The sequence below is a fragment of the Salvelinus alpinus genome, chromosome 2 (assembly GCF_045679555.1).
Source record: "Salvelinus alpinus chromosome 2, SLU_Salpinus.1, whole genome shotgun sequence".
NCBI classification, from domain to species: domain Eukaryota; kingdom Metazoa; phylum Chordata; class Actinopteri; order Salmoniformes; family Salmonidae; genus Salvelinus; species Salvelinus alpinus.
Genome location: NC_092087.1, coordinates 41769410 through 41790600, shown reverse-complemented (window position 1 = coordinate 41790600; position 21191 = coordinate 41769410). Strand labels below are relative to the sequence as shown.

The 21191-nt window shown below is 42.3% G+C and overlaps 2 protein-coding genes across 3 annotated transcripts; both read left to right on the top strand.

Moving 5' to 3' along the window:
- Nucleotides 1–8478: 8478 nt before the first annotated feature.
- Nucleotides 8479–13863, top strand: LOC139561804 (translocon-associated protein subunit alpha-like). The gene is made up of 9 exons (XM_071379100.1): nucleotides 8479–8620; nucleotides 9598–9716; nucleotides 9821–9914; nucleotides 10064–10191; nucleotides 11901–12035; nucleotides 12197–12273; nucleotides 12454–12532; nucleotides 12668–12761; nucleotides 12992–13863. Exons 1-9 carry the CDS (start codon nucleotides 8551–8553, stop codon nucleotides 13060–13062), a joined length of 867 nt encoding a protein of 288 aa, XP_071235201.1. The 5' UTR covers nucleotides 8479–8550; the 3' UTR covers nucleotides 13063–13863.
- A 203-nt stretch (nucleotides 13864–14066) lies between these two features.
- LOC139561880 (neuritin-like) lies at nucleotides 14067–20847 on the top strand. 2 transcript variants are annotated; one of them, XM_071379274.1, is made up of 4 exons: nucleotides 14067–14189; nucleotides 14367–14456; nucleotides 15854–16004; nucleotides 18391–20847. In XM_071379274.1, exons 2-4 carry the CDS (start codon nucleotides 14405–14407, stop codon nucleotides 18623–18625), a joined length of 438 nt encoding a protein of 145 aa, XP_071235375.1. In that variant the 5' UTR covers nucleotides 14067–14189; nucleotides 14367–14404; the 3' UTR covers nucleotides 18626–20847. The 2 variants fall into 2 exon arrangements, with proteins under 2 accessions (XP_071235375.1, XP_071235367.1); XM_071379266.1 differs by having other exon boundaries at nucleotides 14149–14456.
- The last annotated feature ends 344 nt before the right edge of the window (nucleotides 20848–21191 follow it).

The following is a 21191-nucleotide window of genomic DNA, read 5'->3' as shown; positions in this document are numbered from 1 at the left end:
GTCCTGCTAAGCATTCAAATATAACGAGTACTTTTGGGTGTCAGGGAAAATGTATGGAGTAGAAAGTACATTATTTTCTATAGGAATGTAGTGATTAAAAGTAAAAGCTGTCAAAAATATAAATAGTAAAGTAACGTACAGATACCCAAAAAAACGACTAAAGCAGTACTTCAAAGTACTTTACACCACTGCTTGCATGTAGCCTCTTACCTCCTACTGGCTTCTTGTTGGAGTCTGAAATTCAGACTAAGGTTTAAGGGAATTAATTAAGTAAGTACGGGCCTCAACAAGTTGTAAAGTCTGCGGGGACTGAAGTTAAACCACACAGTTGTCACACACACACTGCTCTGCAGATTTTTATATTAGGAAGAAAAAATATTTTTCTAAAGCTGGCAATTAGCGACACTCTGTGGTTGTGAGGTGAAACAGCTAGACAACCAGCGTCATCATCTCCAAATCTTGCCACCCAAAAACACAGAAAAAATCTATAACAAATTGAAAAGCATGTCACCAACATTTTATCTCAGACATGGTTGGCATAGCCGTCATTGCCATCCACTGTGTCCAGGGTTTTGGTGCGGTCTATTTTCACTGAGGTATACAGGTCAGAGAGCACAGAGACTGAGTCAGCGTTGTTGTTGGCCATGGTCACCTTCTCCGCTTCCTGTGGCCCCTGTAGTTTCACTATGTCAGAGTACTTAATCTGGGGCTGTGGGGAGCTGCGGCCAGACACCAGCTTGGGGGCCTTCAGAGTCAGGTTGGCATAACAGTCCTTACCTTTGGAGGGCGCCTGACATAAGGAAGAAACATGGTCAATTAATGTTCAGTACAATCTTGTCCACCAGCTGGCTCTCTCTAGCAATTGAGCGTGGGGAAGTGGTTATGTTTAATATACTGTATAGGTTTTTGGTATGGACTTCTACATGACATAAAGACTAGGGAAAATAATGAACAATAGCAGGAGACATTGTGCTTCACAAGGAGAAGGTGTAGAAAAAGTAGCACCTGAGAGACACTTTTGACCTGGCCATCTCTGAGAGATGAGGAACTGAGTGGGAGGTCTACTCCTGTCAACAAAGAGACACCAGTCGTGAGAAAAAGGATCATTACATTCTGCGTCACTCATCACATTACATTGTAACGCACAGGCTAAAATGGCGCCGGAGAAGAAGGCAAATGTTTTACGTGCCCCCAACCGATTGTGTTTTTTTTTCTTCATTTTATTTGCATTTATTGTAACTTATTTTTTTACTTACTTTGTACATAATGTTGCCACTACCGTCTCTTATGACCGAAAATAACTTCTGGACATCAGGACTGTGATTACTCACCACGGACTGGCAGAATCGTTTTTTTCCTTTAACGAGTCTGACGAGCCCTACGCAAACGATATACTGCTTTCTCAGGAACAGGCCCAGATCCCGGTGATTTGCGTGAAGAGGAGGCGGAGAAAAAGGGTCCGGAGGGCAGGCTGCTTTGTGAGAATTCGTAGGCGATCGAATAAACCCCACTTCCTTCCATTCTGCTAGCAAACGGGCAATCTTTGGACAATAAAATAGATATAAAAAATAGAGCTACGCGGAAGATTAAACTACCAACGGGACATTCAAAACTGTAATATCTTATGCTTCACGGGTTGTGGCTGAACGACGACACTATCAACATACAGCTGGCTGGTTATACGCTGTACCGGCAGGATAGAACAGCGGCGTCTGGTAAGACAAGGGGCGGTGGACTATGTATTTTTGTAGATAACAGCTGGTGTACGATATCTAAGGAAGTCTCGAGCTTTTGCTCTACTGTGGTTAAGTATCTCATGATAAGCTGTAGACCACACTATCTACCTAGAGAGTTTTCATCTGTATTTTTCGTAGCTGTTTACATACCACAACAGTCAGAGGCTGGCACTAAGACATTATTGAATGAGCTGTATTCCGCCATAAGCAAACAAGAAAATGCTCACCCAGAGGCGGCGCTCCTAGTAGCTGGGGACTTTAATGCAGGGAAACTTAAATCTGTTTTACCAAATTTCTATCAGCATGTTAAATGTGCAACCAGAGGGGGAAAAAACTCTGGAGCACCTTTACTCCACACACAGAGACGCATACAAAGCTCTCCCTCGCCCTCCATTTGGCAAATCTGACCATAATTCTATCCTCCTGATTCCTGCTTACTAGCAAAAATTAAAGCAGGAAGTACCAGTGACTAGATCAATAAAAAAGTGGTCAGATGAAGCAGATGCTAAGCTACAGTATTGTTTTGCTAGCACAGACTGGAATATGTTCCGGGATTCCTCCGATGGCATTGAGGAGTACACCACATCAGTCATTGACTTCATCAATAAGTGCATCGATGACGTCGTCCCCACAGTGACCGTACGTACATACCCCTAACAGAAGCCATGGATTACAGGCAACATCCGCACTGAGCTAAAGGCTAGAGCTGCTGCTTTCAAGGAGCGGGACTCTAACCCGGAAGAAATCCCACTATGCTCTCCGACAAACCATCAAACAGGCAAAGCTTCAATACAGGACTAAGATTGAATCGTACTACACCGGCTCTGACGCTCGTCGGATGTGGCAGGATTTGCAAACCATTACAAACCATTACAAAGGGAAGCACAGCCGAGAGCTGCCCAGTGACACGAGCCTACCAGACGAGCTAAACTACTTCTATGCTCGCTTCGAGGCAAATAACATTGAAACATGCATGAGAGCACCAGAAGCACCGGAAGACTGTGTGATCACGCTCTCCGCAGCCAATGTGAGTAAGACCTTTAAACAGGTCAGCATTCACAAGGCCGCAGGACCAGACGGATTACCAGGACGTGTACTGCGAGCATACGCTGGCCAACAGGCAAGTGTCTTCACTGACATTTTCAACCTCTACCAACATATTTTAAGCAGACCACCATAATGCCTGTGCCCAAGAACACTAAGGTAACCTGCCTAATTGACTACCGACCCGTAGCACTCACGTCTGTAGCCATGAAGTGCTTTGAAAGGCTGGTCATGGCTCACATCAACACCATTATCCCAGAAACCCTAGACCCACTCCAATTTGCATACCGCCTCAACAGATCCACAGATGATGCAATCTCTATTACACTCCACACTGCCCTTTCCTACCTGGAAAAAAGGAACAACTATGTGAGAATGCTATTCATTGACTATAGCTCAGCGTTCAACACCATAGTGCCCTCGAAGCTCATCACTAAGCTAAGGACCCTGGGACTAAACATCTCCCTCTGCAAATGGATCCTGGACTTCCTGATGGGCCGTCCCCAGGTGGTAAGGGTAGGTAACAACACATCCGCCATGCTGATCCTCAACACAGGTGCTCCTCGGGGGTGCGTGCTCAGTCCCCTCCTGTACTCCCTGTTCATTCATGACTGTACTGCCAGGCACGACTCCAACACCATCATTAAGTTTGCCCATGACACAACAGTGGTAGGCCTGATCACCGACAATGACGAGACAGCCTATAGGGAGGAGGTCAGAGACCTGATCGTGCGGTGCCAGGACAACAACCTCTGCCTTAATGTGATCAAGACAAAGGAGATGATTGTGGACTACAGGAAAAAGAGGACCAAGCACACCCCCATTCTCATTGATGGGGCTCAAATGGAGCAGGTTGAGAGCTTCAAGTTCCTTGGTGTCCACATCACCAACAAACTAACATGGTCCAAGTACACCAAGACAGTCGTGAAGAGGGCACGACAAAACCTCAGGAGACTGAAAAGATTTGGCATGGGTCCTCAGATCCTCAAAAGGTTCTATAGCTAGGGCCTCCCGGGTGGCGCAGTGGTCTAAGGCTCGAGGCCAGGCTCTGTTGCAGCCGGCCGCGACCGGGAGGTCTACCTGCCCCAATGCCAACTGTAATGTTTGGTGGCGGAGAAATAATGGCCGGGGGCTGTTTTTCATGGTTCAGGCTAAGCCCTTTAGTTCCAGTGAAAGGAAATCTTAGCGCTACAGCATACAATGACATTCTAGTGTCACGCCCTGGCCAAAGAGATGCTTTTATTCTCTATTTTGGTTAAGCCAGGGTGTGACTAGGGTGGGCATTCTAGTTTCTTTATTTCTATGTTTTGTATTTCTATGTTTTGGCCGGGTATGGTTCTCATTCAGGGACAGCTGTCTATCGTTGTCTCTGATTGGGAATCATACTTAGGCAGCCCTTTTTCCTACCTGTGATTGTGGGTAGTTGTCTATGTGTAGTGGCCTGCGAGCACTACGTAGCTTTACGTTAGTTTGTTATTTTCTTGTTTTGTTGGCGACATTAAATAAACTAAAATGTACGCTCAGCACGCTGCGCCTTGGTCCATTCCTTTCGACGAGCGTTATCTAGACTATTCTGTGCTTCCAACTTTGTGGCAACAGTTTGGGAAAGACCCTTTCCTGTTTCAGCATGACAATGCCCCCGGGCACAAAGCGAGGTCCATACAGAAATGGTTTGTCGAGATCGGTGTGCCAGTTCTCGTCCTGGTTCTGGAAGGTGTTCTGCACACTCATTGGGTCGTCGGCCAGCCTGTCCTCCGGGTTCCACCCTCAGTCCAACGGCCAGTCGGAGTGAGCCAATCAAGACCTGGAGACGACTCTTCGCTGCCTTATCTCCGCCAACCCCACCACCTGGAGCCAGCAACTCGTGTGGGTTGAATACGCCCGCAACACCCTCCCCTGCTCTGCCACCGGGCTCTCACCTTTCGAGTGTTCCCTGGGTTATCACCCCTTGCTCTTCCTGGAGGAAGAGGTTGGCATACCCTCTGCCCAGGTGTTTGTCCGCCACTGTCGCCGTGCCTGGAAGAGAGCCTCAAGACTACCTCCAGGTATCGGCAACAAGCGGACCGCCACCGGACCCCGGCTCCCTGCTATTTTCTTGGGCAGATGGTATGGCTGTCCACTCAAGATCTGCCCCTCCGGGTGGAGTCCTGCAAACATCCCCCCGTTTTATCGTCCCTTTCCCCATCTCCAAGATTATTAGCCCCTCTGCTGATTGTCTTTTGTTGCCCCGTACCCTCTGTATACATCCCACTTTCCATGTGTCTAGGATTAAACCTATGTCTTACAGCCCTTTGTCTCCTATTTCCAGATGTCCTGAATAGTGTAATGTTTGGTGCAAATCCAGTACAACACATTACTGAGTACGACTTTCCATATTTTCAAGCATAGTGGTGACTGCATCATGGTATGGGTATGCTTGTAATCGTTAAGGACTGAGTAGTTTTCAGGACAAAATAAATAACAGAATGGAGCTAAGCACATGTAAAATCCTAGAGGAAAACCTGATTCAGTCTGCTTTCCACCAGACACTGGGAGATGAATTCATCTTTCAGCAGGACAATAACCTAAAACACAAAGCCAAATATGCACTGGAGTTGCTTACCAAGAGAACATTGAATGTTCCTGAGTGGCCTATTTACAGTTTTGACTTAAATGGGATTGAAAATCTATGGCAAGACTTGAAAATAGCTGCCTAGCAATGATCAACAACCAACTCGACAGAGCTTGAATAATTTTTTAAGAATAATGTGGAAATATTGTACAATCCAAGTGTACAAAGCAGAGACTTACACAGAAAGGCTCACAGCTGTAATCGCTGCCAAAGGTGATTCTAATATGTATTGACTCAGAGGTGTGAGTATTTATGTAAATGAGATCTTTCTGCATTTCATTTTCAATACATTTGCAAAAATATCAAAAAACATGGGTGAGAAAATAAATCTGGGTGAGAAAACAATGGGTGAGAAAATAAATCTAACACAACTAAATGTGGAATAAGTCAAGGGATATGAATACTTTCTGAAGGCAGTGTATATGTGTGTGAAGATATGCTACGTCCCTCATAACACTTAGGTCCAAGTAACCCAGGTCCAAGTAACCTCTAGTTAACCTGAGGTCTTCCTCACCAGTTGTCACTCTCCTTATGTCCTGCTGGGCCTGCCCCAGACCATAATAACAGCCAACCACACACAGTTAATATCGACCAAATAATCATCCTACCCAGCTTCCAAAGGAATATGAAGGAATAAGTAGGACGTGACCTGCAGGACTTTTTGCCACATTTAATATTTAAAAAACTCAGGCCACAGGTCAATTCAGTGTTAAAAAGATCTAACGGCAGGTCTGTTGGTGACAGCCCTTTCACAGACTCTCCTTCACAACCAGACAACCAACCATTCCACTACTAGAGTATCCCCTGCATCCTTCAGGCTGGGATAACATTCCAGTTAGTCAATGGGTCTTGTTGACATGCACATCTGCTGAGTGCCTGCACCCAACTGTTTTAGAATTGGAAACTGTCAAACAGGAAGGATACTGGCCTTGTCGCTGCAGCTTACTCAAAATGACCAGTTAGCTGTGCAAGCTCGTCAGGCCCTGCCACTCTCATGTTCTGGTCACCTCAAACACTTTTAATCAACCTTGCACACTTAGTTTCATTGGGTATCATAAGGAAAAGTTCAGAGTTGTACATATACGCTTCTAGAGTAGATGACTGTTGTATTACAGTTTGCGTTCCTGTAACTTGTTTACGCTTCTGTGTGCTTGTGTCGTGAAAGGCTTGTTAATATATTTTGCAGAATTGTCCACTGTTGATATGCTGTAAATCTGTGAATGACCTTTTAAACATGAACACACATTAAACACTATTTGGCTTCAGCTATTCAAACACAATGTGTGTGTGGCAGCGTCACCCCTAGTCCTAGATATACCAAGAGCCTTATGAAACCATTTTAAAAAGAAAGAATAACACAATACGAAATAAACAACTATGCAGGTCATGGTGTTTGAGTGTAATTATGTTGGCCATGTTGGATTCAGTGTTGCACACAAGAAAAAAAAACATATTTACACCGGATTTAACGTCCATTAAATGGTACTGTGGCAGCCATATTGGATGTTGGACGCCATATTGGATTTGAGGTTAAATCCATGGTGGCCCCAGAGATAGTCTGTGGAGGCCCCTGACTTAATTACAAGAGTAGGGGCTAAACTTTTTTATTTTTAATTTTTAAATTTTTTCCCCCCAATTTTCGTGGTATCCAATCGCTAGTAATTACTATCTTGTCTCATCGCTACAACTCCCGTACGGGCTCGGGAGAGACGAAGGTCGAAAGCCATGCGTCCTCCGAAGCACAACCCAACCAAGCCGCACTGCTTCTTAACACAGCACGCCTCCAACCCGGAAGCCAGCCGCACCAATGTGTCGGAGGAAACACCGTGCACCCGCCCCCCTCGGTTAGCGCGCACTGCGCCCGGCCCGCCACAGGAGTCGCTGGAGCGCGATGAGACAAGGATATCCCTACCGGCCAAACCCTCCCTAACCCGGACGACGCCAATTGTGCGTCGCCCCACGGACCTCCCGGTCGCGGCCGGCTGCGACAGAGCCTGGGCGCGAACCCAGAGACTCTGGTGACGCAGCTAGCACTGCGATGCAGTGCTCTAGACCACTGCGCCACCCGGGAGGCCGAGTAGGGGCTAAACTTACAAAATCCTTCAAGGAACCTAATTCTGTCTGAGCCCACTTGTTTTCCTTAGAGCCGGTGACAATAGCCACAACATTTAAAAAAACATGTAACTGTATGTATTTTCATTAGGCAGGACCGACCATACAGCACTGAATGAGAGCAAAATTGACTTGGAAAGTTGTCTATTAGTCAGCTACCAAAAAGTAAAGATTACAATCATCATAAATATTCAAGTTTACATTTCTGCCTGTTGTATTTCTGTATTTACAGCTCTATATTTCCAAGATGCATTAAGACATCCTAATGATGTTTGTTTGTGTGTGTAAGAAAGACAATTGACTACTTGTATTCAAAATAATTGCAATATCAGAGCTTGCAATATTGGGTTACATGAGTGTATGCGGCCCATCATCCCTTCAGCCAGGCTGAGTTTAGGGCAGGGATCAACAACTAGATTCAGCCGGGGGTTGATTCTTGAGCGGATGGTCTGGGGGCCGGAACATAATTACAAATCATTTGTAGACCGCAAATTGACCGCAAGAAGCCCAAACAGGTATAATGTTTGACTAAAACATAATAATTTCAAACCTTGCTTACATTTGTATACGATCACGTGTCTCTCGATTGTGCATGGGAATTCTTGAGAACAGATTTCTTACATTAAAATAACTTGCAGCTGATTTCCTGGCGTTTTTACAGTCTTTTACGTCCAACAACGAAAATTATACCAACATTTAAAAAAAAAATAATAATAATGTTGCTCAGAAAAATCGGGGGCCAATCACACCACCCTGCAGTGGGTGTGTCACAATATCTTTCAATCTAACCACTTTTGCAGTCAAATATTTTTACACAACCATCCATTTCATAAATGGGAAGGGTACGGGTTTCTCACAAATGTGTGGGCCTTTCCATTAGCCTAGTACAATAAGGTTGATTCAACAATTTCCCCAAAAAATTGGTGACATCACCAATACGTGCATAGTATGGGGCGTCTTAAAAACTATCTTATCCCACCCCTTCGCTAACTTTCTCATTTTTCTGACTGCTGATGTGTAGCAAGCTACAAACTTGACGGCAGCAAAATGTTTCATTTCGGATCAAAAATACTTGTACTTTTCCTCGTGACTTTCCCATGTTGCCAGATGTCTTTCGGTAAGTAATTTACTCTTTCGAATTTGCATTCTTCACTAGCAGTCCAGAGTTCATTGCAATATTGAAAACTTAGCAAAGTTAACATTGACGTGGCATAATGCAGTTTTTCATTCAGTGATATAAAAAAAATTAATACTGCTTTGTCAGAAAGCTTCATGCTCAATATCCTTGTCTGATAAATTAAGTAAACAAATGCATTTAACACAAATTATAGGAGGAACATAACACTTTGGGAAGCTCTCTCGATATAGGCTAATTGATACCTCGCATGCTTATGCAAATGCATAATTACCATAGATGTAGTTTTGTGGTTTAAGATAATAAGAATACCTTATCTGGAAGAATGAAATTATATTAATTTCCAATACGAAATGTCTCTGACAGGCAATATTGTCGCTCTACACTGGGTTTCCCATGTTCTATGGTGACGTGTCCCAGGATCGCCTTTCCGTTAGTGTTGATACATTCTAACACCGGTGAAGAGGCCCCTGACTGTTACATTGTATCTTTGTCTGTTACATAGTGATCTAATTCATTAAAAAGGCCTACTGCTAAATGATGACCGACTTAACAATTTGCTATCCAAAGTTTTATACAGCATTTTCAAATAATGACCAATCATCAATCATAACATGACCCAGTTTTAGCTTTTAGCCTACACATTCATTGTGAACAGAGTATTATAATACACCATCATAGTATTACACAATGAACGAATAAAGCTCTTCTCGTGACCATTTGTATCAATTTACTGCTGTCACTATTTTACATTCATTTGATCCAATGGATCCTATGTTTGTTTTTGGTGCAAGTGCAACCAAAGTTTCTCGTCACAACTGTCATCAACTATTATAGTACCCTCTGGCACACAGGTTAAGTGGCTTCGTTCTCAGTTTTTGGCTATTATAACAATTTATTTCACATGTATGTGTTAAAATGGATTCATTGCTAAAGGATTCTTCTCTGTGTTGGGACAGGCCAGGTATCTGCAGAAGAGTCTGCGGAAGACATCGCCCCACATGCAACAGTCGATGAGGAGGAGGAGGAGGAAGAGGAGGATGAGGTGCTGGTGGAGGAAGATCAGGTCCCAGGCTCGGTATGTGACGTTCGAACTGGGATGAAAGCGGCTTCTATTGTCCCTGCCAAATGAATGTAAGTACTATTTTCTCAATTCAGTGCATTTAATCTAGTTTCTCTCAGGAATCAGAAGATGACTTAGATGAAGATGCCGCAGTTGGAGATGTAACCTCTCACCCTGATGCTGACACCACCATCATCTTTGTGACCGGGGAAGGTTAGTCTTCTCTTCCTTTATGGATACTCATATCGTTTTACACTCAGTCATTCTGTGTAAATTAAAGGGAAATATGCAAGACAGCATGGAATGGAATTATTCATTCACATCAATGGTTTAATTTGTATATCATTGTGCCCTCCATCCAGAGTTCCCAGCCAATGAGATTTCGAAGTTCCTGGTGGGTTTCACCAATAAGGGAAGCCAGGATTTCACTGTCCATTCCCTGGAGGCCTCCTTCCGTTACCCTCAGGACTTCCAGTTCTACATCCAGAACGTGAGTCTGGGTTCTGGAACACATGATGCTTGCATGCCTCATCTGAGAAATAGAAAGTCTCCTTGAAAACACACATCATTATGTAACACGTTATACGTTATAATGGGGTTTGTTGTCTGTTTACTTCCAATTTATTATCTAACAATTACTAGAATATAAACTTCTTATAAAGCCTTTACAAACCCAATAACATATGTTACCCATAATAGAGAGCAATAGTAATGTTGTCTTTTTGTTGGTACTAACTCCGCCATGATTCGTTGGACAAAGCCCACTGTAAAATTTAAATTTGTAGGGTTTTTGGCTAAATTACAAAAATAAGGTCTGTTGTAAACACAGGCTTAGGAGAGCTTATACGTTTTGTTCTATGAAATAATCTTCATCAGCTAATGTCAATTTTTGTGAATTTTGAAGTACTTATATAATAAAAAAAGCACAAAAGGCTTCATAATTCATAAAGGTCATGTTAACCCTTAGCCTACAATTTCTGTGCCCCAGCGGAAATCTAATTAACATTTTAAAAAATCCCCATCAAATCCGTCTGTTTAAGCTAGAGATATCTGTTTTTTTTTTGCATGGGCTGCGTCTCAATTCACCACATCCGCCGATATCGCCCTTCCGAATCTGCGGTGAAGGGTGGCAGAGCTAGAGCGGTGTTTGTTAGACCATGAGACATCCCGAAAATCGGTCTTCTCATAAAAATGACTGAACGGTTTGGCCTACAAAGTATTATGACCCCTTTATGGTGATGAGACTCTCACGAACACAATGGTGTTTTCCGTTTTGCTCTAGGACGCCCACAAGCCTCATAAGACTTATCTGAAGGTCCCTGGTACCAGTTTTAAAAAATGAATGGAACTACAGTATGGAGATAGTTTACAGCCTAAAAAAAGGGGATAAATATTGTACATAAATTGTTTCCTGATTTTCCTTCTCTCAGATGTAGGACAGACGCATCAGAACAAACTTCCTTTAAATGTTTTGTTTTTTACTATCTGTTGTTCCATGTAGTGAATCTATTATTCATTGTGTTTCTATTGGCTAATAGCAGTATGCCAAATTCGATGTTTCATCCAATCATTTTTGTAGATTTGTTTTTGTTACCTCAAGGGGTCTTAGAATTCAAAATCAAATAACTAAATGATCCTTGGTATGACCATCTTAAAACAATTCCATATGTTAGCAAATATAGAAAATAAACACCTTGAGTTGGACCCCCCCCCACCTCAGAACAGCCTCAATTCGTCGGGGCATCGACTCTACAATATGTTGAAAGCATTCCGCAGGGATGCTGGCTCATGTTGACTCCAATGCTACCCACAGTTGTGTCAAGTTGCCTGGATGTCCTTTGGGTGGTGGAGCATGCTTGATACACACGGGAAACTGTTGAGTGTGAAAAACCCAGCATCATTACAGTTCTTGACACAAACTGATGTGCCTCGCACCTACTACCATACCACATACACAATCCATGTATCAATTGTCTCAAGGCTTAAAAATTATTCTTTAACCTGTCTCCTCCCCTTCATCTATATTGATTGAAGTGGGTTTAACAAGTGACATCACCTGGATTCACCTGTTCAGTCTGTCATGGAAATAGAGGGTCATGTTAATGTTTTGTATACTCAGAGTACATGGAATACCCTGTAAAATGCAGTTTTGGGAACTTTCTGCTATTGTTGATCAGAAAAGTAGTTTTTGGTATCTAGTTCACAGCCTTGCCCCTGAGCACTGTAGTCCAGCCCCAGCAGCAGGCCTCCTTTGAGTACTCCTTCATCCCTGCTCAGTCCATGGCTGGTCGTCCCTTCGGCCTGGTCATCCTATTCAACTACCAGGACAGTGAGGTGAGACTAGATTGATTGGTTGATTGATTGATACATTATTATTAGAGTGTCTTGCATCTTCAAGATGCCCAGCCCAGGGTTCTTGATTAGATGTTCAGAAATCCCTTGGAATGTATGGCCTGAGGCTGAGGCGCTGATCTTGTGTTTTGACTGTTACGCAGGGTAACGGTTTCCAGACGGCCATTTACAACCAGACCGTCACTATCGTTGAGCTGGAGGAGGGACTGGATGGAGAGACGTAACCATTTCTTTGCATATATCAATTCTATTTTTATACTAGTATTTGGTTAAATTCATTTATGTCAGGTACATTTGTTTAAATATGGTAACAAATGTTATATTGTTTGTCTATACTATTATTTTATTACATTATCCATGAACTGTTAGTATGACACTTTTTGCTTTGTTTCTCCTCCAGAATGTTCATGTACATCTTCCTGACTGGATTAGTTGTCTTGGCGATCTTTGGCATGTACCAGGTGCTGGAGTCTAGGATGGTACGAGTCTTAACATTGTCATCTAAATTGTGATAGTCTAAAATATCTCCAGCTCTTTACATGTGGTGGTGAATGTTACATAAAAAAATATCACCAGGGTAAATTAAGTGATGACCTTTGATCTATGTTGTGCAGAGGAAGAGGCTCCCAGTGAAGGTGGAGACGGGCACCGGTGGGATGAACGATGTGGACATCAGCTGGATTCCCCAGGAGACCCTCAACATCATGAGTAAGTTGAGCTTTGTCATGAGCTTTGATACTCTGCCATAGCTTTTCCTCCTGAGTGCAGGGAGACAAATTCATACTCTCCTTATGCAACCACTTTTTTGGAACCGGACTTTGGTTGAAAAGGCATCCTATTTTTTTCATCTTGTCTGTGCAAGGATGAATATCAACTCAAATTTCTACATTGACCATCCTCTATCTCTCTCTGTTTCTCTCTTTGTCTCTCTTTTACAGGCAAGGCATCGGCATCCCCTAAAGCCTCCCCGAGGAAACGCACCAAGAGAGCGGCTGGAGTAGATCAATAAATCATTCCATGATGCGGCCATCTTCATATCAATGTCCACCAGGCCCATGTTCAAGGCCCATGCCATCACAAGCTCCAACAACCCAACCAACATCAACCTCTGGGTGGACCTAGTTAGTTACTCAAGAGCTTTTCCGATATACCCCCGATACATAGGCCTACACCAAACGTTCTTGGACTGAAGACAGTGGTGTCATGAATGTGTCCCATTTAGACACCACTCCAGCGGGACATTTTGAGACTGATATGAGACTAAAGACTGAGTAATTGGATCACCATGCCAGATCCATGAAAGATGGGTAAGACGTGGAGTTGTATACCTGCCAAAGAAACCGGTAATGCTACACCAAGTATTTCAATCATCTTGTTTTTTTTGTACTTTTTGTAATGAATGCTTTAATTTCTGAAGTATTACGATATTAAGGGTTTTGTTCTATTTCATTCTGTGCCTCACGACTCCCTCAGTTTGTCTGCACAGTCAGGAATTGAGATGGTGACCTCCAAGTTCTTCCAAGGGAAGGTTTTCCTTGTTCATGTCATACTTTGAAATATCATAAAGCTGCTGTGAAATGCTCGTTGAAGAGAATTTAGAAAGTAAAGGCCACCCGCTACCAAGTTACAATGTTAAATGTGAATGATGCAAATGTATTTCAAACATGACTTGTTGTCAGTGTCAGGTTGTTAGTGTCAGGTTACATTTTCTTCCAGACCATATACCACCATAAATGTACCTACAGTACATTGGTGAAATGCTGTAATTGTTTTCAAAAAAAATAAAAGGTAAAAAAATCTGGATAAGAAATGTGTTCACTTTCTTGAAATATTTGCCTTTTTCTTTTCTTAAAGTTGAAGTGATGTTCTTTCATGCCGCAATTTATGATGTTCTGAAATAAGCACATTATTTGGTCTTTTGATTTTGCTCAGTATTATTCTCAGAAGAAAAAGATGACTGGTGTCAGATAAACAGGGAACCGACTGAGGAGACCAAATATGTACCAATGGGCTATTTGTCTGTTTACTGTCAGCAAATGAGAAACATGGGATGGCACTAAACGTATCTCTGGCGCGGAGCGTCCATGAGGTGAGTGAGAGAAGCGCTCGGAGAGGCAGCACGCACGAAAGGGGCAGGTAACGTGACGGTTGTTACATTCGTTTTGATCGAGAATAAACTGCAACTGATTCTGCAAACGTTAATCGCCTCCTGTTAACACATATATGCTGCAACAAGTCATTTATTTTGATTGATTCATTTTACTTCGCTTTGATTTTATCTCAATTTATGAGCGATTTTGTTGGATCCCACAGATGGCGCAAGGCACCCTCCGCTGGGTTTGATATGGGATATGGGATTTACGACGGTGAAGATTTCAAGATTTTGTGCATTTATTGCATTAGGTAAGGCTGGATAAAGTATCATTTTCGATTTATTGGTAGAACAATACTTTTTCGTATTGCACGTTTTATAATATCTTGGATGAAATATGTAATATTTTATTAATTAAGGGTGTAGTCTAAATTTAGATGTTGCATGCAGGGTGAGAATAGAGTTGAATTATTTGACAGTGACGAGCCTTTTTCATATTTGAAGAGGTTATCAATAACTCATCATCCCTCAGGTGTGTGTAGTAGGATAGATTTTGGAGTGCTTGAAAGATCTTTGGCCAAAAATAGACTTGCAGAGTTGTGTTGATGTATAAAGCATGCATTAATGCACAAATGATTGAAAGCAAATGACAACAAATATTTTAAAGTGTTGTAGTGTCACTTACCCTACATCTGGCATTCTTGTTAATTTAATAAATTAATCCCATGCATTCACTCAGAACATAAGTATTTATGCAATGTCTGCACATATTACCATGTACATTAATATCCATTCTGATAAATTAAACAATAATTCCTGGTTTTAAACTTTTTGAACCTATGCAAGCTGAATCATATTGGTGTACTATAACAATATTCATATTGAACAAATAGTCATATAACCACTGCCTACCTTACATCTAGCAAGGCGTTGCTTTTTGGCAGGGGGCAATGGATTGAATGTGAGACAGCCTACAGTGCAGTGGGACTTGGGAATTGAATAGATTTCTTGAAAATGATCCAGGCAAACCAACAAAATCTAGGAGCAGTTGGTCTTTCTTCAGAATCCCAATATAACCCATTCCCTGATTCATTTCAATGTTTTCTATGCTTTTAAAGCAATCATTTCAAGCTGATGTCCCAGACAGTGGCTATTACAGTGGCCTTTGATACCTTATCCCTGACCCTAAGCAATCAATAAGTGAGTGGGAGAGAGGAGGGAGATGAGAGAGAATTATGACAATCATTCTTACAGGTAGCCTATGCTGATTATATCTAAATCACACTGTCCAAGCAGGCCAAATATCTCCCATGCAAACCTCGTCATTTAAACTACATTGAGAGGCAATTTGGAATGACTGGAAGAAAAACGTATCCTGCCAAATCTCCTAAAGTCCTGGGAGGGATGCTGAGGACTGATATTCCTCTGTTTCCTCCATTTTAACTCCAAGAACAACATAGAAGGAGGGTGACCTACTTTTGGCATCCTCCCATTTGTTTCAGAAGACACCCTTTGCTTCAAATAGGGAGGTAGATAAATATCTAGATAAAGGTGATACAAGAGCCTATTGTTATTCTATCATGACATAAAACAATTATATTTGGCCTCTGTAAGTGCAATGCCTGAGATGTACAATGAAACTTATGAGAACAAAGGGGAATTATTTCCTTAATGCATTTGAATGTATTTTTCTTTCTGTGTTTTGCAGTGTCCCTGGCTGTGGCAAGAGTCTCAGCGGCAGATGTGAAGTGTGAGAATATTTATAGGGACTTCTCTGACTGTGTTCTGGAGTTGGGGGAGAGCATGGATAACTACCAAGAGAATGTGACCAGCGAGATGGGAGTGGAAGCTGTGTGCAGGTGAGAGGGGTGTGTGTGTGTGCAGGGGCGGACTGGGACAGGGACTGGGACAATTCGGCCCTGACATTTTATCCACACTAGCCCATATCACCCTGCCAATTCAAGAAATACGTTTTTCCATCTAACACGTCCAAGCAGGAATGCATGATTCAATATATTTTTATGTGCAACCTAATCCAGTGACAATTAGACTATAGGCTAGTTGCTATATTCTACTGTCAGAATAGCACTCCAGAATTTCCATTTTTTTTCAATAGAGATGAATTACATTCATCTTTATGTGCACTACCATAGGCTAATTAACTTTGGGTTCAACACCGAAGGAAGTAGAAACTCAAAACACATTAACTAAATCGCTAACTTAATATAATACCTACTGCTAGTAGCCATGTATACTCAGTGGTCAGTTTATTAGGTACACGACCCCGTACACAAAAATGGTTTGCGCCTACAGACAGTGAGTCACGTGGCCGTGGTTTGACACCTGCCTGGGGTCAACAGTACAGCCTGGTGTCGGTGGTGTAATGGTGTGGGGAATGTTTTCCTGGCACACGTTAGGTCACTTGATACCAATAGAGCAACATTTGAATGCCACACCTTATAGAATCCATGCCCTGAAGAATTCAGGCTGTTCTGGCGGCAAAGGGGTGTCTGACCAGGTACCTAATAAACTGGTCACTGTGTATTTATCTAACAATAAATGTAAAGTCCTAAAAAAATGTGTAGGCTACATGTCTCATAGCTACTAGTTGTGGGCTATGAGACCTTACTATTATAATTTTTTAATAGGCCTATGCCCTCGCAATGGCCAGTGCGCATTTCACGCACACGCAGCTCCATATCACAAAGCCATATCAAATATATTGGTTGTAAAATAGTTGCTATTGAACTGAATATTGAGAGATGAGAAATAAAAAGTATACGGACAGAAAGCTGAGACCCTCAAGCTTTCAAAGCTGTGTTTTCCCTGCAATTGCATTTAAAATGTTATACCATCAGAACGCCTAGAGGGCGAGGAGAGTGGCTCGCTCATCACAGCAGCAGGCCCCAGCGAGGACACAGGCACAGGGGCAGGGCAGACACTTTCATTACAGGAATCATGAGGATAATGCTCTTTACTGTTTGACCAAATCATGGTTTTAGCTGCGCAAAAAACAGAATGTTTGAGTGGGGTGGCAATGTAGAATGTGCTCTTTCTATGTTTGTAGGCACCCTCTTCATTTTTTTACGATCCATGATCTTGGATGTCGAACTGATGACAGAGTCGGAGCAGGTCTCTTTGCTGATGCCATTTTTGACTTTGAATGTGAGTTTGTTTGACCTCAGCTTAGCTTATCAGAAAACCAGGCTGGCCCATCTTGGTAGGGAGGCTGGATGTTCCCCACTGATCTGCCGAAGGCTCACTATTGATTACTATAACAGAGAACAGGCCCATGGGCTACCGGCCATGTCACCTTTTAATGGTTTTAATTTTTATGTAAAAAAATATATTTTTGAGTGTGTCAATTTCAACTAGCCCACCCAACTAAAAAATGGTCCAGCCCATCTGGCATCTGCCAGAATTGCCAGATGGCCAATCCGCCCCTGTGTGTGCGTATGTATGTGTGCAATGTACAGCATCCTCTATCCATCTGCACTTACTGTACGTCTGCGTTTGCAGTGCACCAGGATCTCATGGAACCTGATTACTCTTACGACCATAGGCAGATAGAACGTATATAGAACAGCGTCTGTATTTTACCAAGCATTCTCCTTCTGCTTGTGTATATCAGATCTTGTATTGAAATCCAGCGAGGTGTGTACCTTGCGGAAGAACAGTGGAGAGAAGAAAAAGATGCTGTAACCTCCGAGGGAGATAGCAGAAATGAATGGTGCTGAAACACAGCCACTGTACTGAATAATTTATGACTTTGCTGCAGCAGTAATGAAATTCTGAGGCCATCTTGTTTTTTTTGTCATTGTTAATGTGTGCATTCCATTACTATAGTACAGTATATTACTGCCTAAAGCTTACACAGGGCCTGCCTTTCCTGGGTGAAAAATGTCCCCTTGCAGCGTCAGCTCTTTTTTCTAATCTAATTTCTGTGGCTACAAAATAAAGGAGGGTTGATCTTGCAAAACACAATAATTTACAGTATTGCTGGACAGTAGTATAAAAACAATAATTCAAAACAATAATACAACAAAAAATACTCCTATACGAGCTTTGAAGTCTTGCATGTTGCGCCGATTAAAGTGTCAGATAAATCAAACTAATAACATTCTTGAATCCAATAGATTGTAACCAATTGCATGTTTTCATGTCAAATATGAATGAGGCAGTGTATGTGTCGGTGGAAAAAGGGCTTTATAAAATACATTTGATTGATGGATCTTTCACCCCTAGCCACTGGGAGGCGTTCCACACGTGTGCCCTGACGGCACTGTCCGGGTGTCAGGAGGAGGTGGGCTCCATCTGGGAGACCCTGAAAGAAGACTCCAGGAAGATCCGCTTCCAGGGCAGCCTCTTCGACCTGTGCAGCCCCAGCTCGGCCCCCAGCCTGCGCTCGCTTCTATCCCCTCTACCCCTGCTGCTCCTAGGCTTGCTGATCCTGGGAAGGCCCATCTGGCCATCCACATAGGTGGGGGATGCCTCCCTCCTCCTTGCTTCCAACCCCATGCACTCTCACATTCCCCGGGGTGGCCGGCTGCATCCTGAGCACATCTGAAAACTGAAGCCAAGGATTGGGGGAGGGGGGTCAGTGAGTAGAGAATGAATATGGATTGGATTAAGGTTAGCACACAGAGCCATGTCTCTATGGAGACGCCATAGACATCTATGGTACTGGGTAATTAGAAGGCCATGATATCACAGAACCATTGATGTCTGTGGAGAGACGGAGGGATACCTATCGCTCTGGGTTACCCACCATAGATGTATATGGCACTAGGTAATTTAGAAGGTTATGTTATCAGGGCCTTAGATGTTAATGTCATCATTATTGATGAGTCTGGATAAAAATACACACCCAAGACCCAAGCAATTGTAATGAAAACCTATTACAGTATACGCCTATGAAAAAAGCAATTTTAAAGCAATTGGTCAATTTTGTTGACAATCAAGTGAATTCTTTCAACTTTGACCTTTTGACCCATACACACCAGCCCAATGTTTGGTGTTGCATGGCTGCTATAATGACACCAAAAAGGCATTTTTCCATATTTTTGCTCTGTTAAACCATTTCTTTGGTCATCCTGTTACAGCAGGTGCTGTTAAAGTTAGGCAATGCTGTTAACGGAAAATATCGTTCCTTGCTTTATTATGCACTTTACAGTAAAATGCCTAATTTACTGTTAGTCATTGTGGATAGTTATTCTACCTGAAAATGGTATCTGGTTATGTGAGAATCTTCAGTGTTGTTTTATGAATCTGTCCTGTATGGAAGTCCAAGTGTATGGCTGTCAATTCATTTGATATCATTGAGTCCATAACAACTATACACAACTGTACACAGTTCACGTCAAAGCACATTCAACCTTACAATAACACACAGCTTACTGAGTAGAAATAAAGACAATAGACTTTATTATGAAAGCTAAAATATATAGGACTTAAAGTGGTACTCCAGTCTCCTTTTCACCTCAGTTAACACCTGATTTATTTTTAAAAAAAAGGCGCATCTCAATAGATGGTCAAGATATGTCATGACATAGCACAAGTGGGGGGGTGGGCCTTTCCTCTTTTGTTCTCTATTGCTCCTCTACTGTTCATCAAGCAAGGAGGCTGATGACATCACGGAATCCCATCAGACCAACTCCTTAAATGCCCTACTCCTCGAAGTTTGCGGTTGTGTCTAAAAAACACTATTTTGCTCAAAGCATATTTTTTTACCCTTTAGTGTGTGTACTTTACTGTATTTATACTTGGGATATATCTTTTCAACAGTAAACGTTAAAAAAATCGCAGGAGGACATCTTTAAGTTAAGGATTCTCCTAGGGCACCACCCTGCATTGTTAGCCCTAATGCCTCAGTGCAATGCAGTATTTGATGTTGTCAACAGCTGCAATATATCATCAAACTGAGTCAATATAAATATGCAATTGAACTCATTAAGTAGTTTTATAGCAATATATTGTAGTGTTAGTGTATAGGTTTTCTGTTACTGTGCTCTAACCAAATAGGAAATTAGGGGTGAATGCTGACTTAGTGCTCAGACTTTTGCGCAAATCTCTCAATCAAAATCTCCACACACTACTTCAGCCCACACAGGATCATTCTTCTTCTTTTCTTTTGTACCTTTCCAACATTATCTATAGTATGGATCTCTCTCTGCATGGTTGTGTCTAGATATTAGGCTAGATATTCAGTTTAGAATCCATTCTCAGGAGACATAATCCTCCGTAAGCATGTTTGTACTGGTTGTCCTCCACACCTAGTCTGTGCTCCTGAATGTGGTAGCATTCTGTCACCCAATCTTTGTGCCTGGTGTCAAGTGTCCATTATTATTTTTGAACAGCAATGAGTTTTGCTATTCTCAAAGCATGAGCAATATGTGTTGTAAACACTTTATGGAGTGACTACTTTCCTTTTCCGTGAGATCGGCAGCTAACAAAAGCATGAAAAAAAGCACATTATTTAAGGGAGATATCATAACCACCAAGTATATTACTATACATGTATGACTGACTGATTATTGAATTACCACAGAGAAAAATACATCAGTAAACACTACAGAATGTAAGAATTCAATATGTTTGTGGTCTTTCAGAGATACCAACTACAGAGTACATTATTTACAAAAAGCCTGTATTAAGTATTGTATTGCAAAGTAATGTGTTTGAAATAAAGTATGAAGTTTGAAATATTCTGTTTATACATGCATGATCACACAGAGGGGATCTACTACTTCAAGATCACTCGCTGCTTCTCAGATACTCTGTATATTTTCCATCACAATCATAGAGAACAGATAGATTCTAGGCACCGAGAGTTTTTGTTGATACGATGTCACTCTGCTTCCCCACACATTTCTTTTTTTAGTCATTCCGTGGCTAGGTGCTAATAATGAGGACTGGATCCAGTACATAACAGCCCAGCCGCCAATCAGCCGCTCGTTAGTGGGCTCCCATCTGTTCTCCCCCACCTGGCCACAAAGAGAGCAGAGAGGGAGTAGGGGAAGAGGCAGAGGGTCCAGCAGGGCTCAGGG